The 11,699-nt window shown below is 49.4% G+C and overlaps 6 protein-coding genes across 6 annotated transcripts; 2 read left to right on the top strand and 4 right to left on the bottom strand.

Annotated features, from left to right (window-relative positions):
- Positions 1-2,216: 2,216 nt before the first annotated feature.
- On the top strand, positions 2,217-3,718 carry H257_12986 (hypothetical protein; the record flags this gene model as incomplete). Its single annotated transcript, XM_009840398.1, has 3 exons — positions 2,217-2,817; positions 3,110-3,640; positions 3,693-3,718. The coding sequence occupies 3 exons, from the start codon at positions 2,217-2,219 to the stop codon at positions 3,716-3,718; spliced, it is 1,158 nt and encodes a 385-aa protein (XP_009838700.1).
- Positions 3,719-4,112: 394 nt separating this feature from the next.
- H257_12985 (hypothetical protein) lies at positions 4,113-4,732 on the bottom strand (the record flags this gene model as incomplete). Its single annotated transcript, XM_009840397.1, has 2 exons — positions 4,113-4,132; positions 4,204-4,732. 2 exons carry the CDS (start codon positions 4,730-4,732, stop codon positions 4,113-4,115), a joined length of 549 nt encoding a protein of 182 aa, XP_009838699.1.
- Positions 4,733-5,853: 1,121 nt separating this feature from the next.
- H257_12984 (hypothetical protein) lies at positions 5,854-6,060 on the bottom strand (the record flags this gene model as incomplete). The annotated part of the gene is made up of 1 exon (XM_009840396.1): positions 5,854-6,060. The coding sequence occupies one exon, from the start codon at positions 6,058-6,060 to the stop codon at positions 5,854-5,856; it is 207 nt and encodes a 68-aa protein (XP_009838698.1).
- Positions 6,061-7,617: 1,557 nt separating this feature from the next.
- H257_12983 (hypothetical protein) lies at positions 7,618-8,045 on the bottom strand (the record flags this gene model as incomplete). Its single annotated transcript, XM_009840395.1, has 2 exons — positions 7,618-7,761; positions 7,911-8,045. The coding sequence occupies 2 exons, from the start codon at positions 8,043-8,045 to the stop codon at positions 7,618-7,620; spliced, it is 279 nt and encodes a 92-aa protein (XP_009838697.1).
- Positions 8,046-8,436: 391 nt separating this feature from the next.
- Positions 8,437-9,299, top strand: H257_12982 (hypothetical protein; the record flags this gene model as incomplete). The annotated part of the gene is made up of 3 exons (XM_009840394.1): positions 8,437-8,504; positions 8,551-8,901; positions 8,966-9,299. 3 exons carry the CDS (start codon positions 8,437-8,439, stop codon positions 9,297-9,299), a joined length of 753 nt encoding a protein of 250 aa, XP_009838696.1.
- Positions 9,300-10,652: 1,353 nt separating this feature from the next.
- On the bottom strand, positions 10,653-11,639 carry H257_12981 (hypothetical protein; the record flags this gene model as incomplete). The annotated part of the gene is made up of 1 exon (XM_009840393.1): positions 10,653-11,639. The coding sequence occupies one exon, from the start codon at positions 11,637-11,639 to the stop codon at positions 10,653-10,655; it is 987 nt and encodes a 328-aa protein (XP_009838695.1).
- Positions 11,640-11,699: the final 60 nt, after the last annotated feature.

The raw sequence follows: 11,699 nt of genomic DNA, 5'->3' as shown, positions 1-11,699 counted from the left end.
ACCATCTGGTACGACATCAGCGTCATCCCCAACGACTGCAGGCCGTCCTGGAGCCAGTGCAGCGGCAGCGGCGTCGGCTACAACGCCCCATTAAGCGTGGAAAGTCGTGGGCAAGCTGCAGGCCAAGTGTGAGAACTTGGTGTGCAACCAGCCGCGATGCCCCGCGGGGTACCACGTACCGGACGACAACTTGAAAGTCAAATCGTGCGAGAAGAAGACGTCGTTCATTTTGACTTTTGGCTGTGCCACGCGATAAGCAGAAACGTCCGATATCGATGAATATGGATGGGTTCGTGAGTTGTACTGGAGTACAGTACGTAGTTTGATGGGAGTTGTAGTAGAATATTACAACGTTCGAAGCTGGCTTTCAACGTGTGAGTTTGGGGACATAACGTTATTAATACAGTAACGTAAAAAACCAATTTAAGATAACTTTTTTGGAGGTGTCGGAGTAGAATGGACATAACTTTTGAGTCCGTTACGATATTTGAGTTTTGAATAGTGATTCCAATAGACAAGACGCGCCTCGTTGACTTCATAATCGAACTATCAGTTTAGGCGATGAACTTCACAGGTAAATTTGTTGCATTCTAAGCATTTGTGCTCACATTTTGATAACCAATTTAGGATAACTTTTTTATCTTAAAGTATGTATGCGTCTGAGCATTGATATTCTGTGTTTAGGGAAAGCGGTTACAACAGGTTGCAAAACAGTACAAGGGTACTGTTTTACATAGTTAAATTTCTGTTGTGGATGGATGTCCACCGAGTTTAACACTCGACAAAACCTCAGATCCAACCCAATGTGGCCCGTGTCAACTAGGAAACTTCAAACCCAATCTTCAATTACTATTCTTGAATGACTATTACCAATGACTTCTACGCCGTTTTTGCATTTCATTCACGTGACGGAATGGCCAGCATTATATAATAGAGGTTTTGACTCGAACAAATAACGAGGTGTGATTGGGCAATTCAAAGTTATCCTAAATTGGTTAAGTTATCTTAAATTGGTTTTTTACGTTACTGTGCACGCTATATCAATTAAACGTGTATAAACATGTGACCAACAAGAATTGTCTAAATTGAGTTGTTTTCATGTAGAGGCTGGACGAAAAGTTGCTAGCACAGAGATTCGTCAAAATGTTCTATTTAAGGAGATTAAGTTTGGCATAGCTGTTTAAACAACTTGAAGTTCAACAACCCCTATAACTACATGTTTGCCGCCAAAATGAATCAAAATGCCCGCCAGGTTGGCAAGTCAACCAACTTTTTGCCATCCCCATAATTAAATGTGCATCTCAATGCCCATCAACGCCAACGCCGTCCTTACAGTTAATCGCCTCCAAGACCAGACCATTCGTGATCGGTCGTATCTCGAGGCTTCGCGCTTCAAGTAGTTTGGCCTCTAAATTCGTTGACTTTTTCATCCAAGTATGTTATTGATCAGTGGTGCCGTAAATAATCAGTAACTTGGTCATTTCGGAAACTAACGATTTTTGACACGAACACATTGCTTTTGATATTCTGCAAGGTGAATTCGTGAAGTCCCTTGTATTGATTATTTGTATAACTACAGTATTTCCGAATTGACATGATCAAATTGGAAATATGGCAGGTATACAGTAAGCCAGTCATCTACTGGTTTAAATATCTACTGATTGGTCACAAGAACGTTCAGTAATCTTCAAATATACCCCGAAACCCCGCAACCCCGAAAGTAGAACTTTGGGTGAGCCTGAACAGAATCTCATGACAATTGAAGTCATGACTGTGGATGACTGTGACGGTGATAAGCTTTGGTGAAACACGAAATTGACCAAAACACGACAGCTGTGAAAGTATTCCCTCACAATACCTCATCACGATTCGAAATAGACTCCTCAGACAACAACCACGTCGTTAACGTTAATCTATTTTGCGAGTGGCACGCATGATCGTAGACTTCATTGTTGTTACTGATCTCAAGAATATCACCAAAAAACGAAATGGCACTTAGTCAAGGCTTACAACATTAGAGAGCTTTAGCAACTCGTTCCATTCCGCATTCATAGCGGCGCCCCAACATATGGTGACAAAAGCAGAGTCTACCTCTCAAACATAGTTATGGAAACTGTCAAAAATAATGCTCAATCCCCATAATTAACCAATTGTATGGAATCAATTCCATTCTGTACAATTCCAAACGACTCGTGGTCCCAACGTCGACGCCGACCATGGCCACACCAGTGAAGCGACGCAACTATACTGACGAGGAGGACCTGATGCTCCTGCGCCAAGTCTCTCTCGAACTGCCGTTTTTGGCGCGCCGTGGCCTCATCACGGAGAAGTGGACGGCTGTCGCGCGGGCCCTTGTCGCGTCGGACGAGTTTACACGCACCGGCCTCGATGCCAAGAAGGCGAACAACCGCTTCAATGCCCTTGTTAACAGCCACCGCAAGTACAACAAAGATTCAGAACGGACATCCGGGGTCTCCGAGGAAGTTTCAGAGAAGGTCCTTCTGTTGGACGACCTTCTCGCTGTATTCGACGACGCGAAGGACGAGGAGACAAAGCGTGTTGTATCAACAAAAAAGGCCAACAAGCACACTGAAAACTTGGGCAGCATTGTCCACGACGAAGCAATGATGTCGTTGGGCAAACGAAAGCAAGCATGCGATGTCGAAGGTGCTGTCGGCGGAGGCAACAACAAGGTGGTCAAAATGATGGCCATTCTCAAAGAACAGGCGAAGTCTGACCTCGAATTTAAGAAGGAAAAGCACAACAGTGAGATTGAAGAGCGTCGCCAAGATCGTGAATTCCTTCTGGGGCATATTCGTCAGCAAAATGAGGCGATGCAAAAACAACAAGAGTTAATGCAACAACAACAGGGGACGTTGTTAAAATTGATGAGTGCCTTCATTAATAAAATTTGAAGTACGAGCTTGTTAATAGACAGATTTCGAAAACGGTGCCGTGGATTTGCCGTGCCCTAACGTTTTACAGCACGGCAAGTCCACGGCAGTAGACTCATCGATTTCGAATGTATCTGCTGTATCCGGTAATTATCCGAACAATTACATCCAGCAGCCATCTCGAAACCTCCGAATGCTGACCGTGGTCGAACTAGGCGAGTTCATGCGCCAACGACGCAAGTACCCCTTTCGCCGTCGCATGCGTCTGTTGCGCATCCTCTTGTGTGCTGTTGAGCGACCACTTGTTCCGGAGGACCGGTTTGACTTAGCCAAACTCACGAACGCTGACTGTGTGTTGAAGTTCCGCTTCGACTCGGCTGGGATCATGGAGTTGTGTGAACTTTTGGGTGTCCCCAATGTTCTGTTGACCACCATGGGAGACCGTTGCCTTGGCATTGACGCTCTGTGTATTTTGCTCAATCGAATGTCGTATCCTCGCCGTTTCTACGACATGATTGCGTCGTTTGGTCGCTCACGTGAATCGCTCTGCCGCATTTTCAATTCCCTTGTGGACCTGCTGTTCGACCAATGGCAGAACCATTTGTACTTCTGTTTGAACGTTGTTGCTGGCCGTCTACACAACTATGGGGCTGCCATTGCTGCGAAAGGTGCAATGATGGACAACATTTTTGGCTTCATTGACGGCTCGAAACTGGAAACATGCCGAATCTCTCAAAAACGCAATCGTACGACGTCCGACGCTCATCAGTATAGTGATCTCCAGCGTCTCATCTACAGTGGGCATAAACGTCGTCACTGCCTGAACTTCCAAGCCATCACAGCACCGGACGGTTTGTGTGTTCACTTTTGGGGGCCGACTGAGGGCTCACGCCACGACATTACTTTGTTGTGGGAAAGCAAGTTGATGGACTACATGGATCATCATGCAGCGACGTTTGGCAATTCTCTTATCTATGGTGACCCTGCATATGGTGTACTTCCGTGGGTGTGCAGCGGCTACAAGGGACCATTGAACGATCCGCGAATGCAAGAATTCAACACATCAATGAGTCGCGTTCGCCAATCTGTGGAGTGGAGCTTCTGTCAAATGAAGTCGCAGTGGGTATTTGTGACGTACAAGATGCAACAAAAAGTATTGTTGCAGGGCGTTGGAAAAACAATTTGCCTGGCAATGTTTTTTACAAATTGTCAGACGTGCTACTTCGGCGGAAACCGAACTAGTGTTTACTTCAACTTAAAACCACCAGCTCTCAAGGAGTATTTGGTAAAAGTATAACATGGAATATACATAGCTTAACTTCCTTGTCTTGAGCTTCTAAAATCAATTTCTTCTTGCTGAGGCCGCCGACGTCGGAGCCGTCACTCGACTCCAACGATTTGCGCTTCCCGCGTAGCATAGCTTGCTCCCGAATGAACTTTATACTCGCGTCTTTTTCGTCAGCCTCCGACAGTGGCGTGGTCGCCCTCTTTTTCGTCGCAGCGTCGTTGTAGAGGGGCACGAGGTCATCGAGGAGGCGGCTCTTGGGGGTCTCGTCTTCTGTGGCGCCTGAAAGCCGGGCCGCCTCATTGTTGTTGGACTTGTGCTGGCGAACGAAGAGAAGGAACCTGTTCTTCGCCTTCTTACCGTCGATGCCTGGCCGAGTGAAGCCGTCCACGTCTTTCAGCGTCGCGGCCATGGTGTCCCATGCTTTGCGCGTGTCCTTCCGTTGCAGAAAGGGCCTCGTGTTATTGATTTGGGTCAGTAGAATCTTGTCTTCTTCCTCTGTCCACCACTTGTTCTCGTGTACCTCCACCCCTTTGCTACATTCCTCGGACATGCCGTGGCTGTTGGGATTTACAGACAGAGTACAGGCTGCCGTGAATTTGGACAATTTCACGGCTTGCCACATGAAATTTAACAGGTGCCGTAGATTTTATAAATATTTGGAGTGTTTTTCTGCGGCAAATGCACGGCAAACCACTCCGAAATCTGTCTAATACGTTAAATTTCTACATTTCGAGCGTATCTAGATATTCCTTTACACTTGGAGGCTCCAAGTCAAAAAATCACTGATTTGATTTCCTCTAAAGTGACAGCAATGACAATTGGTGAGTAGCATGGCAATTGATACAATCTTGGCCACCGGGGAAAGTTGAATATTGGACAACATTTTAAATGTGATAAATGACCACAACGTCTTCAGGATTTTGAAGTTCCACTCCACAGATTGGCGTACCGGCTCATCCACTTGTTGAACTCACGCTTTCGCTCAGAAATATTGTTTCCTTTGTAACCCGAAAAGAGAAATTCCGCAACACCATACGCTGGGTCACCATACACACGCCCGGGTGCAGTCCAAAGAATTCAAGCAGCTTGCTGGATCTGAGCATGGTGGCGTCGTGACGCCGACCCTCGATTGGGCCGAAGAAGTGCACACAGATACCATCGGGGCATGTCACAGCTTGGTAGTTGAGGCAGTGTAGTGAATCCGCTTGTGGCCGCTATAGATTTGTTTTTGCAGGTTATTGCATTCCCCGACGATTGAATACGGCACGTTTGGACCTTAGTCCCGTCAATAAATCCGTAGACGTTACCCAGAGGCGAGCCCTTTCGAGCAACAGCGTCGCAATATCTATAAATATCAATTATGAGTAATTAAAAATGATTTTGGCAACCCAATATATTACTACATCACGTTACTAGTATGTGGAATTACCTTTGGATATTTTTTGCTACAAGGCTCAAATTGAAGTAGAGTAGGTTTCCCCATATCTCATACAATAAGTTAATGGCGTGGAGGAAGACATCACAAATAGAAGAGCGCGATCGTCCAAATGTTTTGGACATCCCGTACAACCTTGTTGGAAATGCCATCCGACCGAGGACAATGCACATTGCTTCGTCACGTAAAGCACGGCTCCGGTTTTCGGTTACCACCACCGCTGGTAGGCCGAGGTACTAGCCGAGTTTGCGGATGCCCACGACGTCAAAGCGGTAGTCGAGCACTGCGTTAGGATCCGTCATGGCGTCCAGGTTGAAACGAACTTCGTGGATCAGTGGCCGTTCGACGTGTTGTGTGGCCAGCAGGGCAAGAACGAATTGGCGTTGACGCACGGTCTTAGCCAGCGACAGAAGCATGACGCCTTCTGTCTGCGTGATTGGCATGAGTCGTCGTCCTTCGGTGGCGATGGTGAAATCACAGTGTATCCGGAATAACTTACCGGATGAATGTATGGATGGTGACTGGAATTGTGCTAAATCAAATAATTTATATTCCAGACTGTATCCATAACGCGGTTGTTGTCAAAAATGTGCGGAATGGATGCGGTCTGGAAAAGTTGCTAAACCTCTCTATTATGCAAGGCGTGCTTACAGCTGGCGCCTTGATCATTCGTCACGAGGTCTAGTCATGCACTGACTGAGGTCTTTTGGGTTTTGCAACGTGGCAACTTGGTGCAATCAAAAATGGGTGCATAGTAGGATTTTGTTCTACCTAGGCGTGTGCACTGAATTTGTGCAATTCTGTCTGAATTTTAGTCAAATGTAACGAGTTTTATTAGTTAAAGCTCGCCACACATCATAGAATTACCTTACAAAGTAATGCAATTAGGTAAGAAATCGGATTTTTTTAATATTGACTATTGGAAATACCTAGATCTCTTTTTGGAAAAGGGTTACTACATTACAAAAACATCTTACTTTTTTGGCGAACTATGGGGTATTTGTCAGTTTGAATGCATTCTATTTGAATGATGAGAATATGAAAAACTACTTTGTGTCTAGTCAGTCATTCAGTCTCTGGGTTAGTGGTCTATTCTTGCTATTATTATAGAGAAGTGTACTACAGTAGTATATGAAAACTGCTCGGAGTAAATATCTGAAGACCAAAAAGTACGAAAATCATGTGTGAAATGATTTTGCTACATTAAAATTTGTTGTGAAAAGTGCATGGCTGGCATGGACGAGTCGATCGTACTCATGTCGGCCATGACACTACTGCTGGAAGAGTTCCAAGAGCATACACGAGCGATACATATATATCGCGGCCGGTTCAACCTCATGGCACAAAGGTATTGAGAGTACGGCAGTGATTCGGTCCGAATGCTTTTGACTTTCCTTCACACCTGACGATCGCCCAATCCGTGCTAGTGTGCGGCGAGGTGGCATGTCGTAGTACACGGGCGTTTCGTCCACGTTGATCCAACCATGCTTTGACAGGTGGCCAAATGACGAAGAACTCAGTCGAAAATTCTTGCTGAGTCTCAGCGAGCTCCACTTGGCGAAAGGTTGCCTCCGGGATGCTGTGCGTTTGTGCAAAGTGCCTTGCACTTGCACATGGGCCAAGTAGAGCGAATGTCTGGAGATACACTCGGATTTGGCGGACAGTGTATCGACGCTGCCGGCGTTTTGCAACACGGCGAGGAGGCGTCATTGAAAAATGCTCGCATGTCAAAAGTGATCCTGAGTCAACCAATTAGATTTAAATCTTGTATTTGAACTAGCCAATCAGGGTTTGTGGAAGAGGGACACTGCGATTTGACAATATTGATTCATTTTCATTGCATTTCTGTCCTTTCGAATTTATTTTATTATTGGCAGTACTACTGTGCGCCAGTCTCAATGCAGTTCTCTGTAGTTCCGTGGATACCGTGTCGATTAACTGTAAATCACATATTCGACGAGTTTGTGAAATTTTGTAGGGTTCGAGTCGAAGGCACCGCGCTAAATGACATGGGAAGGAAAGCGGTTCAAGAGCTCGTCGGCGCTGAGCAGGTCCTTTGAGACCAAGTTGACGGCGAGGATGCCGACGAGGTGGTTGAGCTCGTGCTGGAACAGCTCCGACTCTGCCTGGGGCAACGCATCTTCCTGAACAATGTGTCCGTGGTGATTTAAATAGCGGAGGGAGATGGATGCATGTCGCGACACTCGAACGAGGAGGTCGGGGAAACGCATGCAGTTGTCCCACATTGAGAACATTCCCGGACTTCGCCAGGTAAGCTCGGGGTTATGTATACTTGAGGACTTGCGTGCTTGCCGACAAGGTGGATCGCCACGAAGCGATTTTGAACACCAATCTGCGGGGCAGCAATTCCTCGGTCAAAGCCATTCTTCGCACGGAACGCCATAAGCGTTGACTCGAGGCGCGCCATGTCTGCCTGAAATGGCGCAGACGCTAGCATCCACAACGACACCTTCGCATATGCCTCGCGAAGAGAAGGAGTGCCGAGTTGTAGCTATTGTGGTTTCTGTCGATAGGCGCATTATTAAATGCGCATCGGGACAAGACGTGACAACCGCACGACACTCAACGGCTAATCAAGTCCCATCATCAGAAAGTACACTCTAGATACATTTCATACAGGACTGCATAATAGGTTACCCAGCTGGGGCTATCATCATCGAATCACTGGTTGCCAGACTCCTAGCTAGCTTAACCCTTGATAACTCACTTGTGAACCTCTACTACTTTCTACTCTTTCGTCCCTATCGCGGCATACGGCGACCGATACCTACAAGCAAAGTCAATAGATCATCAGCCCAATGACAGAACGCTACATGTATGAGCAACCAAACAAGCTAAAGATTGACGGCTCGAACTATCGCGAGTGGTGCGCTAAGACGCGAGCCAAGATCAACCAACACAAGTTGGGCTAGTACCCACCCGGACGGCAAGTACAAGTTTGGCCTGGAAATGGACGTCGACCTGGTGGCGGTGTCCTACATCCAGCTGTCCGTCCATAACGACCATCTCAAATACGTCCAATTTGTAGAAACGACGTACGACACGTGGAACGCGCTCAAAGCCATCTGCGAGAATACGTCAGAAGTCAGCATGGTGACTCTGCAAATGAAGGTGTACAAACTTGACTGGAGCGATCAGCTTCAAGTCCTTCGCCGACAGTTTCAAGAACTCACGCGCAAGATGACCGCCGCCGGCGATGGCACCCCAGAACGGTCGTACGTCACCCGGTTCCTCTGCCTGCTGGACCGCGCTTCGCGAACGCTGTAAGTTACATCACGCGCGAGAGCCGCGACATGATCAAGTTCGCCACGATGCGGTCTGTCCTAGAAGAGCTCAAGTTAGTCGACGAACGCTCAGCAACCCAAGTCTACAGAAGAATGTGGACAGATCGGACGACGCACTCAATGCGACGGTCAACGGCGAATGCCACTACTGCTACAAGTCTGGCCACTTTCGCAGCGAGTGCCGCCGACGACAAAACGATGAGACCAAAGGCGTCCAGCGGCGCAACATGCGGGATAAGGCACAAGGAAATGGTGGAGATGTGGCAGCTACGATGGCGGCCGGAACAGTGGCTGCTTCAGCGGACGAAGACGTGGACGCAACAGCGGCAATGATCGCGGCGCCGACCAAGGTAACTACGTCGAAGAAGATGAAATAGATGATATCTTCATGATCGAAGCTTACCTGTGTCCGTCCAGTCGTCCGGACAACGAGGACACATGGTGACAGATAGATACAGACCTGGCCACCAAATTCGAAACCGACGATGTCTCTACAGAACTGAGTCAGTATGCGACGGGCGACACACGTGCGCGGGGCCATCATTGACAGCGGCGCCACTGCTCACATGACAGGCGACATCGACTTGCTGCACTCTGTCGTGTCCTGCGTCCGTGGCGTCCACCTAGCCGACGGCCACCCCATCCCGTGACGGCCATGAGTGACCTGATGATCAAGTCAGATGAATCAGGACGCACGGCAGCTTTCAAGAACGCTCTTTACGTACCGACCCTCAAGAAGACATTCGTGTCCATCAGCCGCATCAACCGCCAATTAGGAGACACCTGGCTGGTCTTCAAAAGAGACCACTGCCAGCTACGGAACAAGAACAAGCTGTCCATCACGGCCAAGTGGAACGATTCGTACCTGTACGCAATCCAAGGCAAGGTCATCCTCCCTGGCATGGCCGACGAGGCCAACACGGCAGAGGCAGCCGATACCATGCTCTGGCACGCTCGTATGGGACACATCCCCGCTGGCTCATTGACGGCAGCGAGCAAGGCATCCATCGGCGGCCCGACGGACCTACCCAAGGCAATCACATGCGAAGATTGTATCACAGGCAAGATAAGCATACCTCCGTGCCCAGACGGGCGACCGCCCACAACACCTGCTTGGTACCCGCGTCCACACCGACCTATGGGGACCAGCCAAGACCGCCTCGCCCAACGGCGCCAAGTATTTCATCGCTTTCACGGAAGGCGCCACTAACTACGTGTGGGTCAAGTTCCTATCCCAGAAGAGCGACGCCTACGTAGCCGTCATGGAATACGTACCATGGCTCGAGCGCCAGACTGGCGTGCAACTGAAGATACTACGCACAGATGGTGGCGGTGAGTACGTCAGCGACACGATGAAAGCCTACCTCAAAGAACGCGGGATTCACCACGAAGTCGGCACCACAAGGCGCCAATGGCAGAACGTCACAGCGGAACGGATGAACTGCACGCTAGTGGAGATGGGGCGCACGATGCTGCTCCACGCTGTTGTGTCTGCCGGTCCTGAACTGGCAGTGACTCCTTTAGAACTCGATGCACCGGGTTCAAAGGTAAAAGAAGACTGACTATGTTAAAGGTCTTAGATCTACTGATTCACAACGCACATTTGCATCCCCTATCGAGCTCTCTTCGGTCGTGTTGACAGATCCTTGACCAATGGGAATGGAGTGCGCTTGCAAGAATACTACCTGTCTCTTGCTAAGATACTCCACACCCAACAACTCCCCCATGGTCTACACGACCTCTGGGTGCGAGATAGCGAGCACCGTCTTGGGCTTGGCGACGTTGCCGTTCGGACAGCTCATTTTGGCCCGATCCACGAGTGGGTCGGGCGGTCGAAATATGCTATCGCAACCTTCGCCGCCACCATCGCCACAAGCGGGGCGGGTTGTGGCTTCAGGCGTCAAACGTTTGACCTCAGCCGCTGCCAGTGTGGCATTTTCTTGGAGTCGTTTGACCTCGGCGGCCAGCACTGTTGGCGGAGCTGGGACTACCGGGGCACGTTCCTTGTTGCTAATGCCCTTGGCGCGGAGTGCGTCGGCCTCGGCCGCCATGGCCGGGAGCACGTTGCTCAGCACACCGCGCACATGGCTCCAGAATTTGGAGATGTTGAACTTGATCTCCTTATCATCGAAATCGTAGCTGTTTCGCACCAGCGCCTTCGCTCCGTCGGGCTTGATGCCATGCATGAGCGCCTGAATGACGGCCTTGGGATGGAAGTAGTCGATATCCTCGGCTGCCTCATCCGTGAGGATGTCCATGTACCTCGCCTGCCAGTCCGTCATGCGGTCGCTCGTGCGAAGGAGGGTGTTGTCCATCGACAGCTGTTTGAGGAGGGCGACAACGACAGCCTTGCTCGACGTTGGTATGAGCATCGCCGCCTCGAACATCGCCTCCCACTCCGTCTCGCGAATGTCCTCGATGGGACGATCGAATTGGAACCGCGCGTGGTGGGCGAGAGCCTCCGCCGTCATGCAGGAGCTCATTGATACAGTCCCGATGCGCACACCGCTGCTCACGCTAATAGCGTCTTGGCCGCGGGCGTACACGATGAAACGTTTGGCGAACTTCTGTTGGTCGCGCTCCTTGAAGCCGTCCTTGCCATAGACAGGTGGCTTCGTGGGCGTGTACCCGCTGATGAGTGGCGCAGCCGTTGACTGTGGCAACGGGCTCGTCGGGGTTGGATGTCGCACTGGAGCCGACATCGGACGGCTGCCCATCGTGTAGAACGTCGACCCGTCTTCGAAACTCCCTGGAGGGGCCTCACCCACTCCCGAGGT

Source organism: Aphanomyces astaci (genome assembly GCF_000520075.1).
Source record: "Aphanomyces astaci strain APO3 unplaced genomic scaffold supercont1.44, whole genome shotgun sequence".
Classification (NCBI taxonomy): domain Eukaryota; phylum Oomycota; class Saprolegniomycetes; order Saprolegniales; family Verrucalvaceae; genus Aphanomyces; species Aphanomyces astaci.
This window is presented reverse-complemented; position numbering and strand designations above follow the sequence as displayed.